Source organism: Schistocerca gregaria, chromosome 4 (genome assembly GCF_023897955.1).
Source record: "Schistocerca gregaria isolate iqSchGreg1 chromosome 4, iqSchGreg1.2, whole genome shotgun sequence".
In the NCBI taxonomy this organism is placed as follows: Eukaryota; Metazoa; Arthropoda; class Insecta; order Orthoptera; family Acrididae; genus Schistocerca; species Schistocerca gregaria.
In genome coordinates, this window is record NC_064923.1 from 88310552 (window position 1) to 88327909 (window position 17358).

The following is a 17358-nucleotide window of genomic DNA, read 5'->3' on the forward strand; positions in this document are numbered from 1 at the left end:
AAGGAGGTACTGTCGTGCCCTTACAGCCAGATAACGGTTCTCTCTTTCTGATGTTACCCGGGGTCGGCCCCACCTTCTTCGTTGGAATACAGTTGCGATCTCTATAAATTGTGGCCACATACGAAAAACAACAGAACGATTCAGATTAAGCCATCGTGCCATATCAGTTTGCGACTGTCCTCCCATGGCTCTCCACTGCAGAGATTTGTAGACATCTTCTCTGTGCCACACTGCACCGTCTGTGACTGTACATAGCGAGCGATTGTGGATGTGGGACTACCTGGCAAACACTGTCCCATTTAGGACGAGGAAGGAGACGAGGTACTGGCAGAATGAAAAGCTGTGAGGACAGAGCTTGAGACGAGCATGGGAAGCTCAGTTGGTAGAGCACTTGCCCGCGAAAGGCAAAGGTCCAGAGTTCGAGCCTCGGTCCGGCACACAGTTTTAATCTGCCAGGAAGTTTCATTGCCCCATTTGATAGGTACCCTGACGCCGTTGTTGGGGTGGTTCAAAAACTGGCTCTGAGCACTATGGGACTTAACAGCTGAGGTCATCAGTCCCATACAACTTAGAACTACTTAAATGTAACTAACCTAAGGACATCACACGCATCTATGCCCGAGGCAAGATTTGAACCTGCGACCGTAGCGGTAGCGCGGTTCCAGACTGAAGCGCTTAGAACCCCTCGGCCACATCGGCCGGCGTCGATGGCACGGTTGTCCATTGAACAGAACGCCATCTTCTGTGCAGTACACGATCGTGCAGGTGTCTGTTGACAGGGAAACAGTGATTTGTTGCTTTAATCTTGGACGCCTATGTAGATTCTCTTTGTCTTGCACGTCATTCTTGTTATGTTATTCAATTTCTCCTCGCGCCTTTTCAGCTGAATGGTCGAATGTTTGTATCATTTGCTGTTGCCTTGCCAGCAGCCGTGGCCGTGGCGGCAGCAGCGGCAGGGGACAGCCCCCGGCACAAGGGCGGTTGGTGTCCAGCGGACTGCGCACACAACTGCACGATGGAGTGCCTCAATTGCAGGTGCCCCGGCGAGTGCTCACTGGAGATGAACCGCGTGGTCGCTTGGTGCGACGCCGGATGGGCTCACGATCTCAAGGTGCTGCGCGAGTTCGTCAACTGTTGCGGCTGGCAGCGGGAAGTCTGCCTGTACGGGAGGGGTAAGTGCCGCCGTCTCACACCCGTCACCCTCACAGCGCAAGGACGGCAGGACGCTACAACCGCACTCGGCTGACATTCGGGTCACTTGGTGTCCCTCGCTCATTGTGTGGTGCGATCTTTGTCTTGACCGCCCATTTTACAAAAGTGTTGTTCAGGATACGATCACAACTAAATTTTTATGACAACGAAGAATATAAATGTCATTGGTGCGAGAAATTTGCGCTGCACTCTTAAGGTTCCTGCCCAACCACTTCCTCAGAAATTGTGGCATATTCAGACAGAAACAGCCAAGTACTTGTGACGAGGAAGAAACTAAAAGTCGTTGCACCTCGTTTTACTCACAGAAATTTAAGGTGTCCTCTTAGGTTGCTGTCTAACCATATCTCCTGAAATCGCGATATATTCGGGGAAAATCAGATATTTGTAACGGGGACTTTCATCTTTAGATTTTTAATCAAACAAAAGTCACAAAACTGAAGAAACTCATTCCTGAGAATGTGTACTCAAATAACATCCGATACTGTAGAACAGGCGTGGGCAACCTTTGGCGACCCGCAGGCCTGAGGCGCCTGGTCCATTGATCGTGCGCGGGCCAAATATCTCACCAAATAAGCGTCAAACAAAAAAAAAAAAACTCCAAAGAACGAAACTTGTCTAGCTTGAAGGGGGAAACCAGATGGCGCTGTGGTTGGCCCGCTAGATGGCGCTGCCATAGATCAAACAGATATCAACTGCGTCTTTTTTTTAATAGGAACCCGCATTTTTTAATACATATTTGTGTAGCACGTAAAGAAATACGAATATTTTACTTGGACCACTTTTTTCACTTTGGGATAGATGGCACTGTAATAGTCACAAACATATGGCTCACAATTTTAGACGAACAGTTGATAACAGGAAGGTTTTTTTAAAATTAAAATACAGAACGTATGTACGTTAGAACATTTTATTTAGGTTGTTCCAATGTGATACATGTACCTTCGTGAACTTATCATTTCTGAGAACGCATGCTGTTACAGTGTGATTACCTGTAAATACCACATTAATGCAATAAATGCTCAAAATTATGTCCGTCAACCACAACTGGCAATACGTGTAACGACATTCATCCCAGCAGCAAATAGTTCGCCTTCCGTAATGTTCGCACATGCATTGACAATGCGCTGACGCATGTTGTCAGGCGTTGTTGGTACATCACGATAGGAAATATCCTTCAACTTTCCCCACAGAAAGAAATCCGGATACATCAGATCCGGTGAACGTGTGGGCCATGCTTCGACGACCAATCCACCTGTCATGAAACATGCTATTCAATACCGCTTCAACGGCACGCGAGCTATGTGCCGGACATCCATCATATGTGCCGGACATCGCCATTCTCTCATACAATGAAAGATCTTGTACTAACATCGGTAGGACATTACGTAGCAAAACAGCATACATTGCACCATTTAGATTACCATCGATAAAATGGGGGCCAATTATCCTTCCTCCCATAATGCCGCACCATGCATTAATCTGCCAAGGTCGCAGCCATCGCGGATTTTGTCTACTACTGATGTGTGGATTAGCCGCGACAGCAGCTAAAACACCTACTTGGGCATTGTCATTTGTTGCAGGTCGTGGTTGACGTTTCACATATGGCTGAACACTTCCTGTTTCCTTAAATAACGTAACTGTCCGGCGAAAGGCCCGGGCACTTGGATGATGTCGTCCAGGATACCGAGCAGCATACATAGCACACGCCCGTTGTGCGTTTTTAACACAATAGCCAGACATCAACACGATATCGACGTTTTCCGCAATTGGTAAACGTTCCATTTTAACACGGGTAATGTATCACGAAGCAAATACCGTCCGCACTGGCGGAATGTTACGCGGTACCACGTACTTATGTGTTTGTAACTATTACAGCGCCATCTATCACAAAGCGAAAAAAGTGGTCCAACTAAAACATTCATATTTATTTACGTACTACACGAATATGTAACAAAAAATGGGGGTTCCTATTTTTTTAAAAACGCAGTTGATATCCGCTTGACCTATTGCAGCGCCATCTAGCGGGCCAATCATAACGCCATCTGGTTTCCCCCTTCAAGCTAGACGAGTTTCGTTCTTTGTAGATTTTTCGTTTGATGCTTATTTCATGAGATATTTGACCCGGTCACTACCAATGGACCACCCTTTATACTTAATAGCTAGCTGGCTGCATCACGTAATGTGACAGCAGCCCTCCTAGTTCATAAAGTCGAAACTTAGCGCCTGTGACGCTAATTTTTATGCGCTAATGCAGCGCCTGTGACGCTAATTTTTATGGGTTAATGCACCGTCATGAATGGCACCCATTTCTCATCAAGTCATACCAACAAATTATTCCTCAAAACACCCATTTTGTTTTCACACCGTCTTAAGATGTTTACATTTACTTACGTGTTGTGAACATTGTTTCTTGACTTTTTCACGGTAGCTGCCTCACAACTGCCTTTGCAAAATTCTGCAAAGCTACAGTAAAGAAACAAAATTCTGCAAAGCTGTAAGCAAAAAAAGAAAAACACGGAAATATACGTAAACACCTGAAGATGGGATACCAAGCAATTTGAAATATCGTCGTGCAAGCTATAAAAGCACCTTACAGCGTTTAATTCATTATTAATTCCCTTCAGTAGCAACAGCTCCACGACGGACAAGAATAATTTAATAGTGTTAATATGGAAATATTCTAAAATATATCCCGGGTGGAGCACAATGTGAGCGGCTCATTCTCTCTCCTCTCATCCCACAAATTTCTTCCGCAAGCTGACTGAAACCGATCACGGGTCAGATGCAGTCCGTACGCCGCCAGTTGCTCACCCATACTGTAGAATATAATACTATTACATGAATAAGAAAGTCTCAGAATCCGTCACAAATGTGAAGATAAAAGAAAAAAACTATTAGCGTGTTGCAGGATGTGAACCTACTTTCTTTGACTTTGTAAATGCATGTCTCTAACGACAAGACCTAAGTGAACAACGCACAAGCATTGTTATAGTAAATCTTGGGATCTTCTCAAGGCTTTTACCGCTAATCTGTCATTTACTGGCATTAATTATAATCGAACCAAGAGCGATGTGTGTGATAAATCTTCAACATGCTCTTGCCTGGAAATGGCTTCCTCTCTCATCATTCAACATATAACACGAAACCAATGAAATTAATAAATCTTTTATGGTGTCTCCAAAGTAACAAGCGAGGGACGTCAGGTGACAAATTTTCAGTTTCAGCTAAATGGCATTGTACCGCACTCATTCTAGTCCCTCGGCATCTGTCATGAGTGGTGGTTTTCATTAAGAAACTGGCGCCAAAATTGCGCATGTTGTGACACATGTCTGCTGTGCAATTTGGAATCCAAACGCAGAAGATGAGCTTATGACGTAGCGTCCTTCTTACAAAAAGGTATTTATAGTGCAGAAACAGAATACGGGAACTAACAATAGCAACAGAGTTTATTTACGGCTTCAGGAAAATCTCCCCCCCCCCCCCCCCCCACGACCCATGGACCTTGCCGTTGGTAGGGAGGCTTGTGTGCCTCAGCAATACAGACAGCCGTACCGTAGGTGCAACCACAACGGAGGAGTGTCTGTTGAGAGGCCAGACAAACGTGTGGTTCCTGAAGAGGGGCAGCAGCCTTTTCAGTAGTTGCAAGGATAACAGTCTGGATGATAGACTGATCTGGCCTTGCAACACTAACCAAAACGGCCTTGCTGTGCTGGTACTGCGAACGGCTGAAAGCAAGGGGAAACTACGGCCGTAATTTTTCCCGGGGGCATGCAGCTTTACTGTATGATTAAATGACGATGGTGTCCTCTTGGGTAAAATATTCCGGAAGTTAAATAGTCCCCATTCGGATCTCCGGGCGGGGACTACTCAAGAGGATGTCGTTATCAGGAGAAAGAAAACTGGTGTTCTACAGATCAGAGTGTGGAAAGTCAGATCACTTAATTGGGCAGGTATGTTAGAAAATTTAAAAAGGGAAATGGATAGGTTAAAGTTAGATATAGTGGGAATTAGTGAAGTTCAGTGGCAGGCGGAACAAGACTTCTGATCAGGTGACTACAGGGTTACAAACACAAAATCAAATATTGGTAATGCAGGAGTAGGTTTAATAATGAATAGGAAAATAGGAATGCAGGTAAGCTACTACAAACAGCATAGTGAATGCATTATTGTGGCCAAGACAGATACAAAGCCCACACCTACTACAGTAGTACAAGTTTATATGACAACTAGCTCTGCAGATGACGAAGAAATTGAAGAACTGTATGATGAAATAAAAGAAATTATTCAGATAGTGAAGGGAGATGAAAATTTAATAGTCATGGCTGACTGGAATTCGAGTGTAGGAAAAGGGAGAGAAGGAAATGTAGTAGGTGGATATGGATTGGGGCTAAGAAATGAAAGAGGAAGCTGCCTAGTAGAATTTTGCACAGAGCATAACTTAATCATAGCTAACACTTGGTTCAAGAATCATAAAAGAAGGTTGTATACATGGAAGAATCCTGGAGATACTAAAAGGTATCAGATAGATTATATAATGGTAAGACAGAGATTTAGGAACCAGACTGTAAATTGTAAGACATTTCCAGGGGCAGATGTAGACTCTAACCACAATCTATTGGTTATGACCTGTAGATTAAAACTGAAGAAACTGCAAAAAGGTGGGAATTTAAGGAGATGGGACCTGGACAAACTGAGAGAACCAGAGGTTGTACAGAGTTTCAGGGAGGGCATAAGGGAACAATTGTCAAGAATTGGGGAAATAAATACAGTAGAAGAAGAATGGGTAGCTTTGAGGGATGAAGTGATGAAGGCAGCAGAGGATCAAGTAGGTAAAAAGACGAGGGCTAGTAGAAATCCTTGGGTAACAGAAGAAATATTGAATTTAATTGATGAAAGGGGAAAATACAAAAATGCAGTAAATGAAGCAGGAAAAAAGGAATAAAAACGTCTCAAAAATGTGACCGACAGGAAATGCAAAATGGCTAGGCAGGGATGGATAGACGACAAATGTAAGGATGTAGAGGCTTATCTCATGAGGGGTAAGATAGATACTGCCTACAGGAAAATTAAAGAGACCTTTGGAGATAAGCGAACCACTTGTATGAACATCAAGAGCTCAGACGGAAACCCAGTTCTAAGCAAAGAAGGGAAAGCACAAAGGTGGAAGGAGTATATAGAGGATCTATACAAGGGCGATGTACTTGAGGACAATATCATGGAAATGGAAGTAAATGTAGAAGAAGATGAAATGGGAGATACGATGCTGCGTGAAAAGTTTGACAGAGCAGAGCACTGAAAGATCTTAGTCAAAACAAGGCCCCTGGAGTAGACAACATTCCATTGGAACTACTGACGGCCTTGGGAGAGCCAGTCATGACAAAACTCTACCATCTGGTGAGCAATATGTATGAGACAGGCGAAATACCCTCAGACTTCAAGAAAAATATAATAATTTCAATTCCAAAGAAAGCAGGTGTTGACAGATGTGAAAATTACTGAACTATCTGTTTAATAAGTCACGGCAGCAAAATTCTAACGTGAATTCTTTACAGACGAATAGAAAACCTGGTAGAAGCTGACCTTGGGGAAGATCAGTTTGGATTCCATAGAAATATGAGAATGTGTGAGGCAATACTGACCCTGCGACTTAGCATAGAAGCTAGATTAAGGAAAGGCAAATGTACTTTTCTAGCATTTGTAGACTTAGAGAAAGCTTTTGACAATGTTTACTGGAATACTCTCTTTCAAATTCTGAAGGTGGCAGGGGTAAAATACAGGGAGCAAAATGATATTTACAATTTGTACAGAAACCAGATGGCAGTTATAAGAGTCAAGGGGTATGAAAGGGAGGCAGTGGTTGGGAAGGGAGTGAGACAGGGTTGTAGCCTATCCCCGATGTTATTCAATCTGTATATTGTGCAAGCAGTAAAGAAAACAAAACATAAATTTGTGGTAGGTATTAAAATCCATGGAGAAGAAATAAAAACTTTAAGGTTCGCTGATGACATTATCAGAGGCAGCAAAGGACTTGGAAGAGCAGTTGAAGGGAATGGACAGTGTCTTGAAAGGAGGATATAAGATGAACACCAACAAAAGCAAAACAAGGATCATGGAATGTAGTTGAATTAAGTCGGGTGATGCTGAGGGAATTAGATTAGGAAAAGAGACACTTATAGTAGTAAAGGAGTTCTGCTATTTGGGGAGCAAAATAACTGATGATGGTCAAAGTAGAGAGGATATAAAACGTAGACTGGCAATGGCAAGGAAAGCGTTTCTGAAGAAGATAAATTTGTTAACATTGAGTATAGATTTAAGTGTCAGGAAGTCATTTCTAAAAGTATTTGTATGAAGTGTAGCCATGTATGGAAGTGAAACATTGACGATAAATAGTTTAGACAAGAAGAGAATAGAAGGTTTCAAATTGTGGTTCTAAAGAAGAATGCTGAAGATTAGATGGGTAGATCACATAACTAAGGAGGAGGTATTGAATAGGATTGGGGAGAAGAGGAGTTTGTGGCACAACTTGACTAGAAGGATCAGTTGGTAGGACACATTCTGAGGCATCAAGGGATCACCAATTTAGTATTGGAGGGCAGCGTGGAGGGTAAAAATCGTAGAGGGAGACCAAGAGATGAATACACTAATCAGATTAAGAAGGATGTAGGCTGCAGTACATACTGGGAGATGAAGAAGCTTTCACAGGATAGAGTAGCATGGAGAGCTGCATCAAACCAGTCTCTGGACTGAAGACCACAACAACAACAACTTTAATGATCACATTAACTCCAAACTATTCTAACACAAAGTACACTCTACCTTAAACCAGAATTAAATCAACATGTCAGTAGTATTTCATCATAAAAAGATTTACTGATATTTGTCTATAACATGAATCTATTGCAAAACGAAGTCAGGAAGTCTGCTGTGAACTTCATCTGAGCTTATACTGTATGGCAGTGGTGTGAAACCTGTAAGCTATTTATATGATGTCTGCTGCAGCTGTCATGTAAGAGTTTTACAACACTATCATGTTCTCCACTGCCTTGCTAACGCACACTTATATTGGGACGTTTCTAATGAGTTTGATTCTGTAGTTGTAGCAGAAAACAGGCTGAAATATGTCATGATGAGTCATGACGAAAGACATCCCTTTCTGGAAATTCTTCAAGTTATTCGGATTTTATCGCACTTCCTTGTCATCAAGTCTTTTGATATTGTCACCTCAGAGAGAACTAAACAACTGTAGAACATAATAAAAGGTGTGAAATTTAATTTGAGTTCTACGGTTATATGTGCCGATTTTCAATGCAACTCCATCTTTTCGTCATTTTTTCTGGCGTCATATGCATGCAAATGTAGTTTTTAGGTGGTTGAGATCATCTTCTTGCTTTTGAAAAATTTTAGAATAATTAACAGAAGATTTATTTGCAAACATGGCACAAAAATAACCATTTTTGACCTTTTTAGGTGAATCATCAACTTTGATCTCAGTAAACTATTGGGAAACAGTAGGAGAATGAAATTTTAAATTCTAAGACCTTGCACTGGCAAATTATTATGTGGAAGGTATCAGATGTATTCTGTAATTACTTCCGGAGACATAAAAAGCCAAAATTTCACATTTTTTCGAGCATCTATTTTTTCAGCTGATTGTGCTTCAAATTATCCATATACAAATCGCTCAACAAATCTTTTTATTACTTTGCTTAAGAGAGTGCATAATGCTGTATAAGAAGGCATGGTTTTGTTTCTTTCAAGATAATATTTCCGGAGATATTACGTCTCAAAAATTGCTTAGAATTCATGGTTGCACTTCTAATAGCTGCATTTTGGAGACAACAAATGACTGTATCTGCGAAAGTACCAAACTAATGATCATGATGTTTTACAAATGTTTAATGGGAACGTGTTCAATTATTCATACAAAATTTCATCAAAATCTGTGATGGTAATGAGGAAAGTCTATACCACTTTCATGGAATGACCCTATAGTGAAACAGTTTAATAGCTGAAATCAGTAAAAATATGAGAATTTGGTGTTTGATTAATTCATTGTGTATCTCCTATGATTCTGTTGCAGAGTGCGAAGGTGTACACCATGTGATGAGCAAGCATTATTGAGCCACCAATGGGGTGCCAAGAAAGGTCATCCAGTTTGTAATCACTGTTCCATAATCATAAAATGAAGCAATAAACAGAGATATCTGAAATCACCCAGCACCTTTCTTTTTTTCTCCATACCATCACAAACAGTCTACCTGTCTTTGAGTTTCATGTGATGTCAATTACAAACAGTTTCAGTTTGTCCCGGTAAAAGCAAAACATTGAAAAATGGTTTATATGATATTTTTGATTGCATTGGAGGGATGTAATACAGTTGTATTTTCAAATGCTCTTGAAAAAGTTTAGAATGTTTCCATAGTTAGCAGACACTTCTCTTGTGAAAAAGATGTGTGACACAGTTAAGTGGAAGTGAACACAACTTCACTTGTACACACACACACACACACACACACACACACACACACACACACAAACACACACACCGAACAAACATTTGAGCTTCTTCTTTTTTCCTAATGTAAAGTCACACACAGACATCACATGTGCAGATACACACAGTCATACGAAAACAGGAGGGGACACTGTTGTAGTCACGAATGATGACAGTCAGGTTAATGCTTGTTCTGCTGACAGACAATGAGTGTTCAGTAGTGTTCATCTGTGAATGTCATAGTCAATGTGAGATTAAACATGATTGTAATGAGTTATTTATTGAATTTTTATTCCATTTGTTTCCAGCTGTCATAGCCGACGATGGTGGAAAGCAACAAATTCTACGTAAGCAAGCGAGAGACTTAATTTGTAGGAGACTTGATTTCTTGACACACAGAGCATGTGTGTGTGCATACTACAACTGATGCTTCAAACCGGCAACACTGCAACCCCTGTCCATGGACTGCCATCATTCGTGAATCAGATTATAGGCAGTTAGCATTTGGTGGTGGTGAGAAAATTGGAATTAATTATGTTTCCACTACTGTTAAGAGCCACATGCCTCCCCTTTCCAAATACTTTCCTTCTTGGCCTACACATCTTTCCTTCCTCCCCACTGCCACAATTATTTGCTCCCCCTCTTCACACCCATCAAGATGGGTAACAACACTATAGAGCAAAGTGGTGCAGTGTTAAGACATTAACCTGCATTTGGGAGGACAGCAGATCAAATTCCTGCCAGACAATCCAGAGTTGGATTTTTTGCAGTTCCTTAAAGTTATTTAAGGAAAATGCTGTGGAGTTGCTTAGTAAAAGGGCATGGTCTTCCCCAACATTTGTCTGTGCTCTGGTTCTGTTCCCTGGTGAGATGTTAAGCCCTAATCTTCCTTCTCTCATCAGTATTCAGAACTGCTGAAGATGCAAGTGATTTTGTGATTTCTTGATGACCTTCAGAAACTAGTTCTCAAATGTCCATCTTCCTGCTGTAGCTGGGTTTTATAACAAGTTTTTAAATAATAGATGCAACATGCCTTTCATTTAACTTGACTGGTTTCCACATTTACTATTCCTCTTGAAAACACAATGAAGAGCTTGTTGATAATATTTCGTACAGAATGTTAAACACAGTAGACATGTCCAATAAAATATTAAGCATTCTGATAGTGGAAACATTTATACAGTGCACTTTCATAACTGAATTCTGATGGATGAATGTCACAAAGTTGGTATTCATGACACAGCTACTAAACACTATAGATTTTTTGATAACTGATGGCGACACACTGATGTTCATGTTTTGAAAGATACCCACAGGCTTTTAAATGCAGAACTTTACATACTGATGGACTTTTAGGGAGATGTGAACCGGATGATAGCTAGGCACAGACGTTTTACATGTAGATGTTATTGAGGTCATCTACAACAAGGTCTCTGATACTGAAATGTCAACTAGTTGAAAGCTAGCTGCAGACACAAAAGAATTTCGTAAGAGATATTTACACATAGATGTTTGTGAGTTGGTGGTGTGGTGGCTCGGTGTAATGTTAAGCTCTCACAGCTTAAGCGTTTTCATGGACTTAGTTGTTGAAGAATGCTGGTTCAGCTTTCTTGTAGCATTGATGTCTTCTGCTATCACCGGACGCTGCTCCAAAGATTTCACTGCTAGGAAGGGGAAATTTTCACTCTCTTGCTCTCTCTCCTTATTTAAAAAATACGCTACTTTTGGAATATCATTAAATGCACCAGAACATATTTATTCTCACTTTGTAAAAAAAGACAACTAAACTTTATGACATAAGCCACACATTAATGGGCACCCAGTATCAGTTAATTACATATTTTTGAACACAATTAATACATAAGCTTTTATCGTGGCTGACTATCCACGTCCAGTCCACGTACTCTCAACAGCAGTTCAACGTCTAATAAACAGTCACTATCTTGAGTCTCTCCATTTGTTTTTCAACAGTACACAGTTACAATACTCTTTGCACCCAGTCATGGAGCTTCCGGGCCATATTTAATTATTCTTGGCAGGTCGCACTGAACACTTGCCAGCACCGACGAATTATCTCCCTTCCAGTTTCGCCTACACAAACAATAAATGGGTGCAGTAGTCCATGCTCATCCTTACGCCCTGCTTTAAAATGACGCGTGTTCGAAACAGCTGGAACACAAGTGTCTGGGAGCTGGTGGCTGGATACAAATTGTGGATTTCCAGTCCAGTAGCGGTATTATGCAAACACGTAAGGATAATTAATGAAATTGGTGATTGTCTTTCACTTTATAATGGTGCAAGGATCAAAATTACTGGCTGTGTCATTCCATTTAATCAAGCAATAATTTTGCATAACTGAATGTAATATACCTGTAAACATAAAATGTTGAATGCATATTCGGTTGCTACAATGTAAACATGCATAGTAGTTCATTAAGTTTCACAAAAATTTTGCAATTAGTATCTTATTTAGATAATCAAATTTCTTACATGGGTCACACAAATCAGGGCAACAAAAATTGAATGCCAATTCTGGTCCGAGCTGCTGGTGTTGGTGGTCATATGTGCTTGAGGCGTGCTGGCTTGTGTGAATGAATGGTCTGTGTTTCTCTTTCTTTTTCTGATGAAGGCCATGGTCGAAAGCTAATGTGTAAGTCTCTTTTAATTGTGTCTTTCTGCAAATTAACATGTAACCTTTACAGTAAGTAGCAATCTACCATACCCTTACATGTTTCAGGAAAATAGAGAAACCAAATTTGATTTATGAACTGAACATTATAAAACAGCACAAAAAATAATAATGTGCAAAATGGACTTACTGCAGGGTAGATGTTGCCTCAAACATGGGTATCCACATAACAGTAATTTAATTGTGTACTGGCCACACTGATCTTCTGCACTTCATTACTAAAGCTGTAATAACAACTTTAAATAAAACAAAGTTCACTTCTATACTGCACTTCAAAATCTGCACATGTCCCGGGCAGGATGTGACCTGTGGAATTCTTACTACTGCACCTGATCAGGTATTCCCCCTGCTAAGTCAGTGCGGCCACTGCACCCTCAATATTGCTCAACACATGCACCACAAAAATAAAACAGACACACAATATCTGCACATTTATATTACACAAGTTATTTTATATTATTATTTCTTACAATATAAATTACTTTTATTGCAAGTACACTCCTGGAAAATGAAATAAGAACACCGTGAATTCATTGTCCCAGGAAGGGGAAACTTTATTGACACTTTCCTGGGGTCAGATACATCACATGATCACACTGACAGAACCACAGGCAAATAGACACAGGCAACAGAGCATGCACAATGTCGGCACTAGTACAGTGTATATCCACCTTTCGCAGCAATACAGGCTGCTATTCTCCCATGGAGACGATCGTAGAGATGCTGGATGTAGTCCTGTGGAACGGCTTGCCATGCCATGTCCACCTGGGGCCTCAGTTGGACCAGCGTTCGTGCTGGACGTGCAGACCGCGTGAGACAACGCTTCATCCAGTCCCAAACATGCTCAATGGGGGACAGATCCAGAGATCTTGCTGGCCAGGGTAGTTGACTTACACCTTCTAGAGCACGTTGGGTGGCACGGGATACATGCGGACGTGCATTGTCCTGTTGGAACAGCAAGTTCCTTTGCCGGTCTAGGAATGGTAGAACGATGGGTTCGATGACGGTTTGGATGTACCGTGCACTATTCAGTGTCCCCTCGACGATCACCAGAAGTGTACGGCCAGTGTAGGAGATCGCTCCGCACACCATGATGCCGGGTGTTGGCCCTGTGTGCCTCGGTCGTATGCAGTCCTGATTGTGGCGCTCACCTGCACGGCGCCAAACACGCATACGACTATCATTGGCACCAAGGCAGAAGCGACTCTCATCGCTGAAGACGACACGTCTCCATTCGTCCCTCCATTCATGCCTGTCGCGACACCACTGGAGGCGGGCTGCACGATGTTGGGGCGTGAGCGGAAGATGGCCTAACGGTGTGCGGGACCGTAGCCCAGCTTCATGGAGACGGTTGCGAATGGTCCTCGCCGATACCCCAGGAGCAACAGTGTCCCTAATTTGCTGGGAAGTGGCGGTGCGGTCCCCTACGGCACTGCGTAGGATCCTACGGTCTTGGCGTGCATCCGTGCGTCTCTGCGGTCCGGTCCCAGGTTGACGGGCACGTGCACCTTCCGCCGACCACTGGCGACAACATCGATGTACTGTGGAGACCTCACGCCCCACGTGTTGAGCAATTCGGCAGTACATCCACCCAGCCTCCCGCATGCCCACTACACGCCCTCGCTCAAAGTCTGTCAGCTGCACATACGGTTCACGTCCACGCTGTTGCGGCATGCTACCAGTGTTAAAGACTGCGACGGAGCTCCATATGCCACGGCAAACTGGCTGACACTGACGGCGGCGGTGCACAAATGCTGCGCAGCTAGCGCCATTCGACGGTCAACACCGCGGTTCCTGGTGTGTCCACTGTGCCGTGCGTGTGATCATTGCTTGTACAGCCCTCTCGCAGTGTCCGGAGCAAGTATGGTGGGTCTGACACACCGGTGTCAATGTGTTCTTTTTTCCATTTCCAGGAGTGTATTATGCATCCATAAGAAGACATAGGGATACACTTCACTCCCCTCTTTACCCTACAACCACAGTTCAGTTTTTATCTTAAGCAGCGTTTTCTATGGCTTAAAGAAGATTCATTAGACATCACTGGAACTTCTTATCCAAGGCTAGAAGAAATTTATACAAACATTCGAGCAACATAGCCACATCGTCAGATTCTGAAAGGCTGCTCTCAAAAGCAGAATATGCTCTTTGTCACAACAATGCAACAAACAAAAAGTTGTGGGACACATAATTTTAGTTACTGCTGTTTTATTGCTTACTAAAAATGATATTGGATGATATTCACCACTTCACATCCATCAAAATACTGACAATTCTGGGACGGTTATCATTGATGGTCGATGCTCACATGATAATGAAACTGAAATTAGCACTCGTGATATGACAACATAGGACATTCCTAATTCTGACCCTATGACTTATCTCAAAAGATATACTAAAGGAAGTCAAACCTACATTTATAGCTTTAGAGATAGCTTTTAACAATGTTGACTGGAATATTTTCACTAAAATTCTGAAGGTAATTGCAACAAAATGCAGGGAGAAAAGGTTATCTACAACTTGTATAGAAACTACTCTGCATTTGTATGAGTTGAGGGATGTAATAAAGAAGCTGTAGCTGAGAAGCCACAGTGTTGTGGTCTACTGTCACTGTTACTCATATATACACTGAGCAATCAGTAAACCTTTTTGTGGTTGAATTTTTGTACTGATTCGGTGAAGTTAATTTTTTAGTATCTTATTAGGATTGTGACCAACTGACTATACTTATTTTTTTATAATTTTATTTTTGTGATTTAGGACCAAAACCTATGGTGATATCTGTATCACAATACCTTTGTAAGCCGTCATTTTGAAGATAATTATATTTCCCACTATTGAAATGAAGCCGTTTTTTCCAGCTTCAGAAATGAAAATAGTAGTGATCTCATGTCGACCAGAATCTGATTGTTGCAGTAGTTTTTATACACCAGGCACAGTGTACTGCCAAAAGTGTCCAGCACATCTAGATGTGGTATTACAGGAAAAAAGGTTTTTGTAAAACCACTAAGTTGGTGGTAAGTATGGCACGCAAGGTTCACAAAACACATATTAATTCTGGATAAGTTCATTTCCCAAGCACCTCTGAGAAACTACTTTAGCGCTAAGCATATTTTGCAAGAACTTTTGAAACAATGTTATTTGGTAATATTTATACTTTTCATGGCCCTAAAAATCTATATTTCACACATAAAAAAAAGAAACAGAAACTACAGCTGATGCAGTGGACTACCACTAGAAGCCACGAGTTTACAGAAGCAATATGATGTATTCCCATCAGGTAACGAAATTCATTAAATGGGAAATGGAAACATATCTTGCACAGCCTGTGTAGGGATGAGGTAACCATGGAGAAATTTGGAATGTGAAAATGTGTTGTGACTCGCCGATCTTTCAAAGTGCCGCCGCGCAGTTACGCGCATCCTCTACATGTGGCGCTGTCTGCCAGCCAAGCAACAACAGTGCCACCCAAGCGGCCAGCCAGCCAGCGACCGCTAGACTTAGACTCAGTTATGATTTGACTGTTAGTGTGTACACACGTCTTACTCTGTTTACTTGATCTGTGACTTTCACATATTGCGTCTTCCTTGAAATATATTTGTTTAACTTGAAGTTATAACAACTGGCGACGAGGTAGTGATTTTTCTCTTCCATCGTTGACCCACGTGTTTCCATGGCTACTTTAGAGAAACTATTGCAAGGTCTTATAGAACAGTAAACGCTTCTCACAAATGCGATTCATAATTTCGTTGCGGCATCAAATGCGGGGCGTCTCTCGTCGTTGTCCCTACCTACTTTTCCTCCCTACAACGAGATGGCGGAAGACTGGTCTGATTACAAAAAACGTCTTCGACAGCACTTCTTGGCATTTCATGTCGTGGACGAACAAACATGTAAGTCTCTGTTCCTTTCATGAATTTCACTTCAAATGTATCGGTTGTTGTCACAATTGGCTCCTTTGAAAGATCCTGCGTCTTTGTCCTTTGCTGAAATGTGCTCACTTCTGTCCGTCTATTTTCAAAAGCAAACACGTGTGGTAGCCTCTCGTGTTGCCTTTTATCGTTGTCAAAAACAACCGAATCAATCCTATCACGTTTGGGCTGCTGAACTTCATGGCCTCAGTAGAAAGTGTCAATTTGTTACTGAAGTTTACAAAGAATCCTATGCTGATTCCATGGTACGGGATGCTATTATTCGTTCGGCGCCCGACAAAGAAGTTAGGCAACGTGCCCTTCAGTTGGCAAATCTGACTCTGGATGAAGTCCTATCCATAGCTCAGTCTTTTGAAATTTCTCGTGCCGCTTGAGTGCAAATAGAGGCATGGGGCAACGTAGGGGGAAATACAACCTCTGTGCAATGTTGGCGAAGCGTGTGGCGTGTCCCTGCCGGGCAAAGTGGCCACAGTATGCTCCCAAGCGCAGCCTCGGCCTAACCGTAAACAAACCTCTAAGAAACTGCAGTAAAACCCACAGCAACTTCCTTCATGTCTGTGCTGTTTTACGAAACATTAACGAGAAGATTGTCCACAACGTTGGGCCGTGTGTCACAAATGCAAAAAAGAGGGTCATATGTCATCCGTTTGCAAACCCAACCTCATATCTGATGTTCATGAACATGACACTGATTCTGATTGTGTTGTCTGTCAATTGTACTTCTTCCCTTTCAGGGAAGTTATTCCTCACTGTCCAGATACTTGGTCGAGATGTTCGCATGCAGGTGGATACTGGTTCTGCTGCCACTATCATCAATTCTCAGACGTATCTTCAGCTGGGTTCTCCAATCCTGTCACCTGTCACTAGGCAATTACAGATTTACAATAAATAGATTTCTCTCTTGGGACGATTTGATGCTGAGGTATCTTACAAATCTGTTGTTCGCACTGTTCCCATTTTTGTGGTCGGCCATAGTAACGCGGTTTCAATGCCTTTCGCATTTTTGGGTTCTCCATATTGTCTCTGATGCTATT

At 42.0% G+C, this 17358-nt stretch overlaps 1 protein-coding gene across 2 annotated transcripts in view; it reads left to right on the forward strand.

Annotated features, from left to right (window-relative positions):
• Nucleotides 1-9420, forward strand: part of LOC126268034 (uncharacterized) — a 36772-nt gene extending 27352 nt beyond the window's left edge. The window contains exons 2-3 of one of the 2 annotated variants that reach the window (XM_049973457.1): nt 927-1172; nt 9293-9420. In XM_049973457.1, the coding sequence (XP_049829414.1) occupies nt 927-1172; nt 9293-9333 (287 nt within the window). In that variant the 3' untranslated portion in view covers nt 9334-9420. The remainder of the gene's footprint in view (nt 1-926; nt 1173-9292) is intronic. The other variant, XM_049973458.1, reaches the window with a different exon arrangement.
• Nucleotides 9421-17358: the final 7938 nt, after the last annotated feature.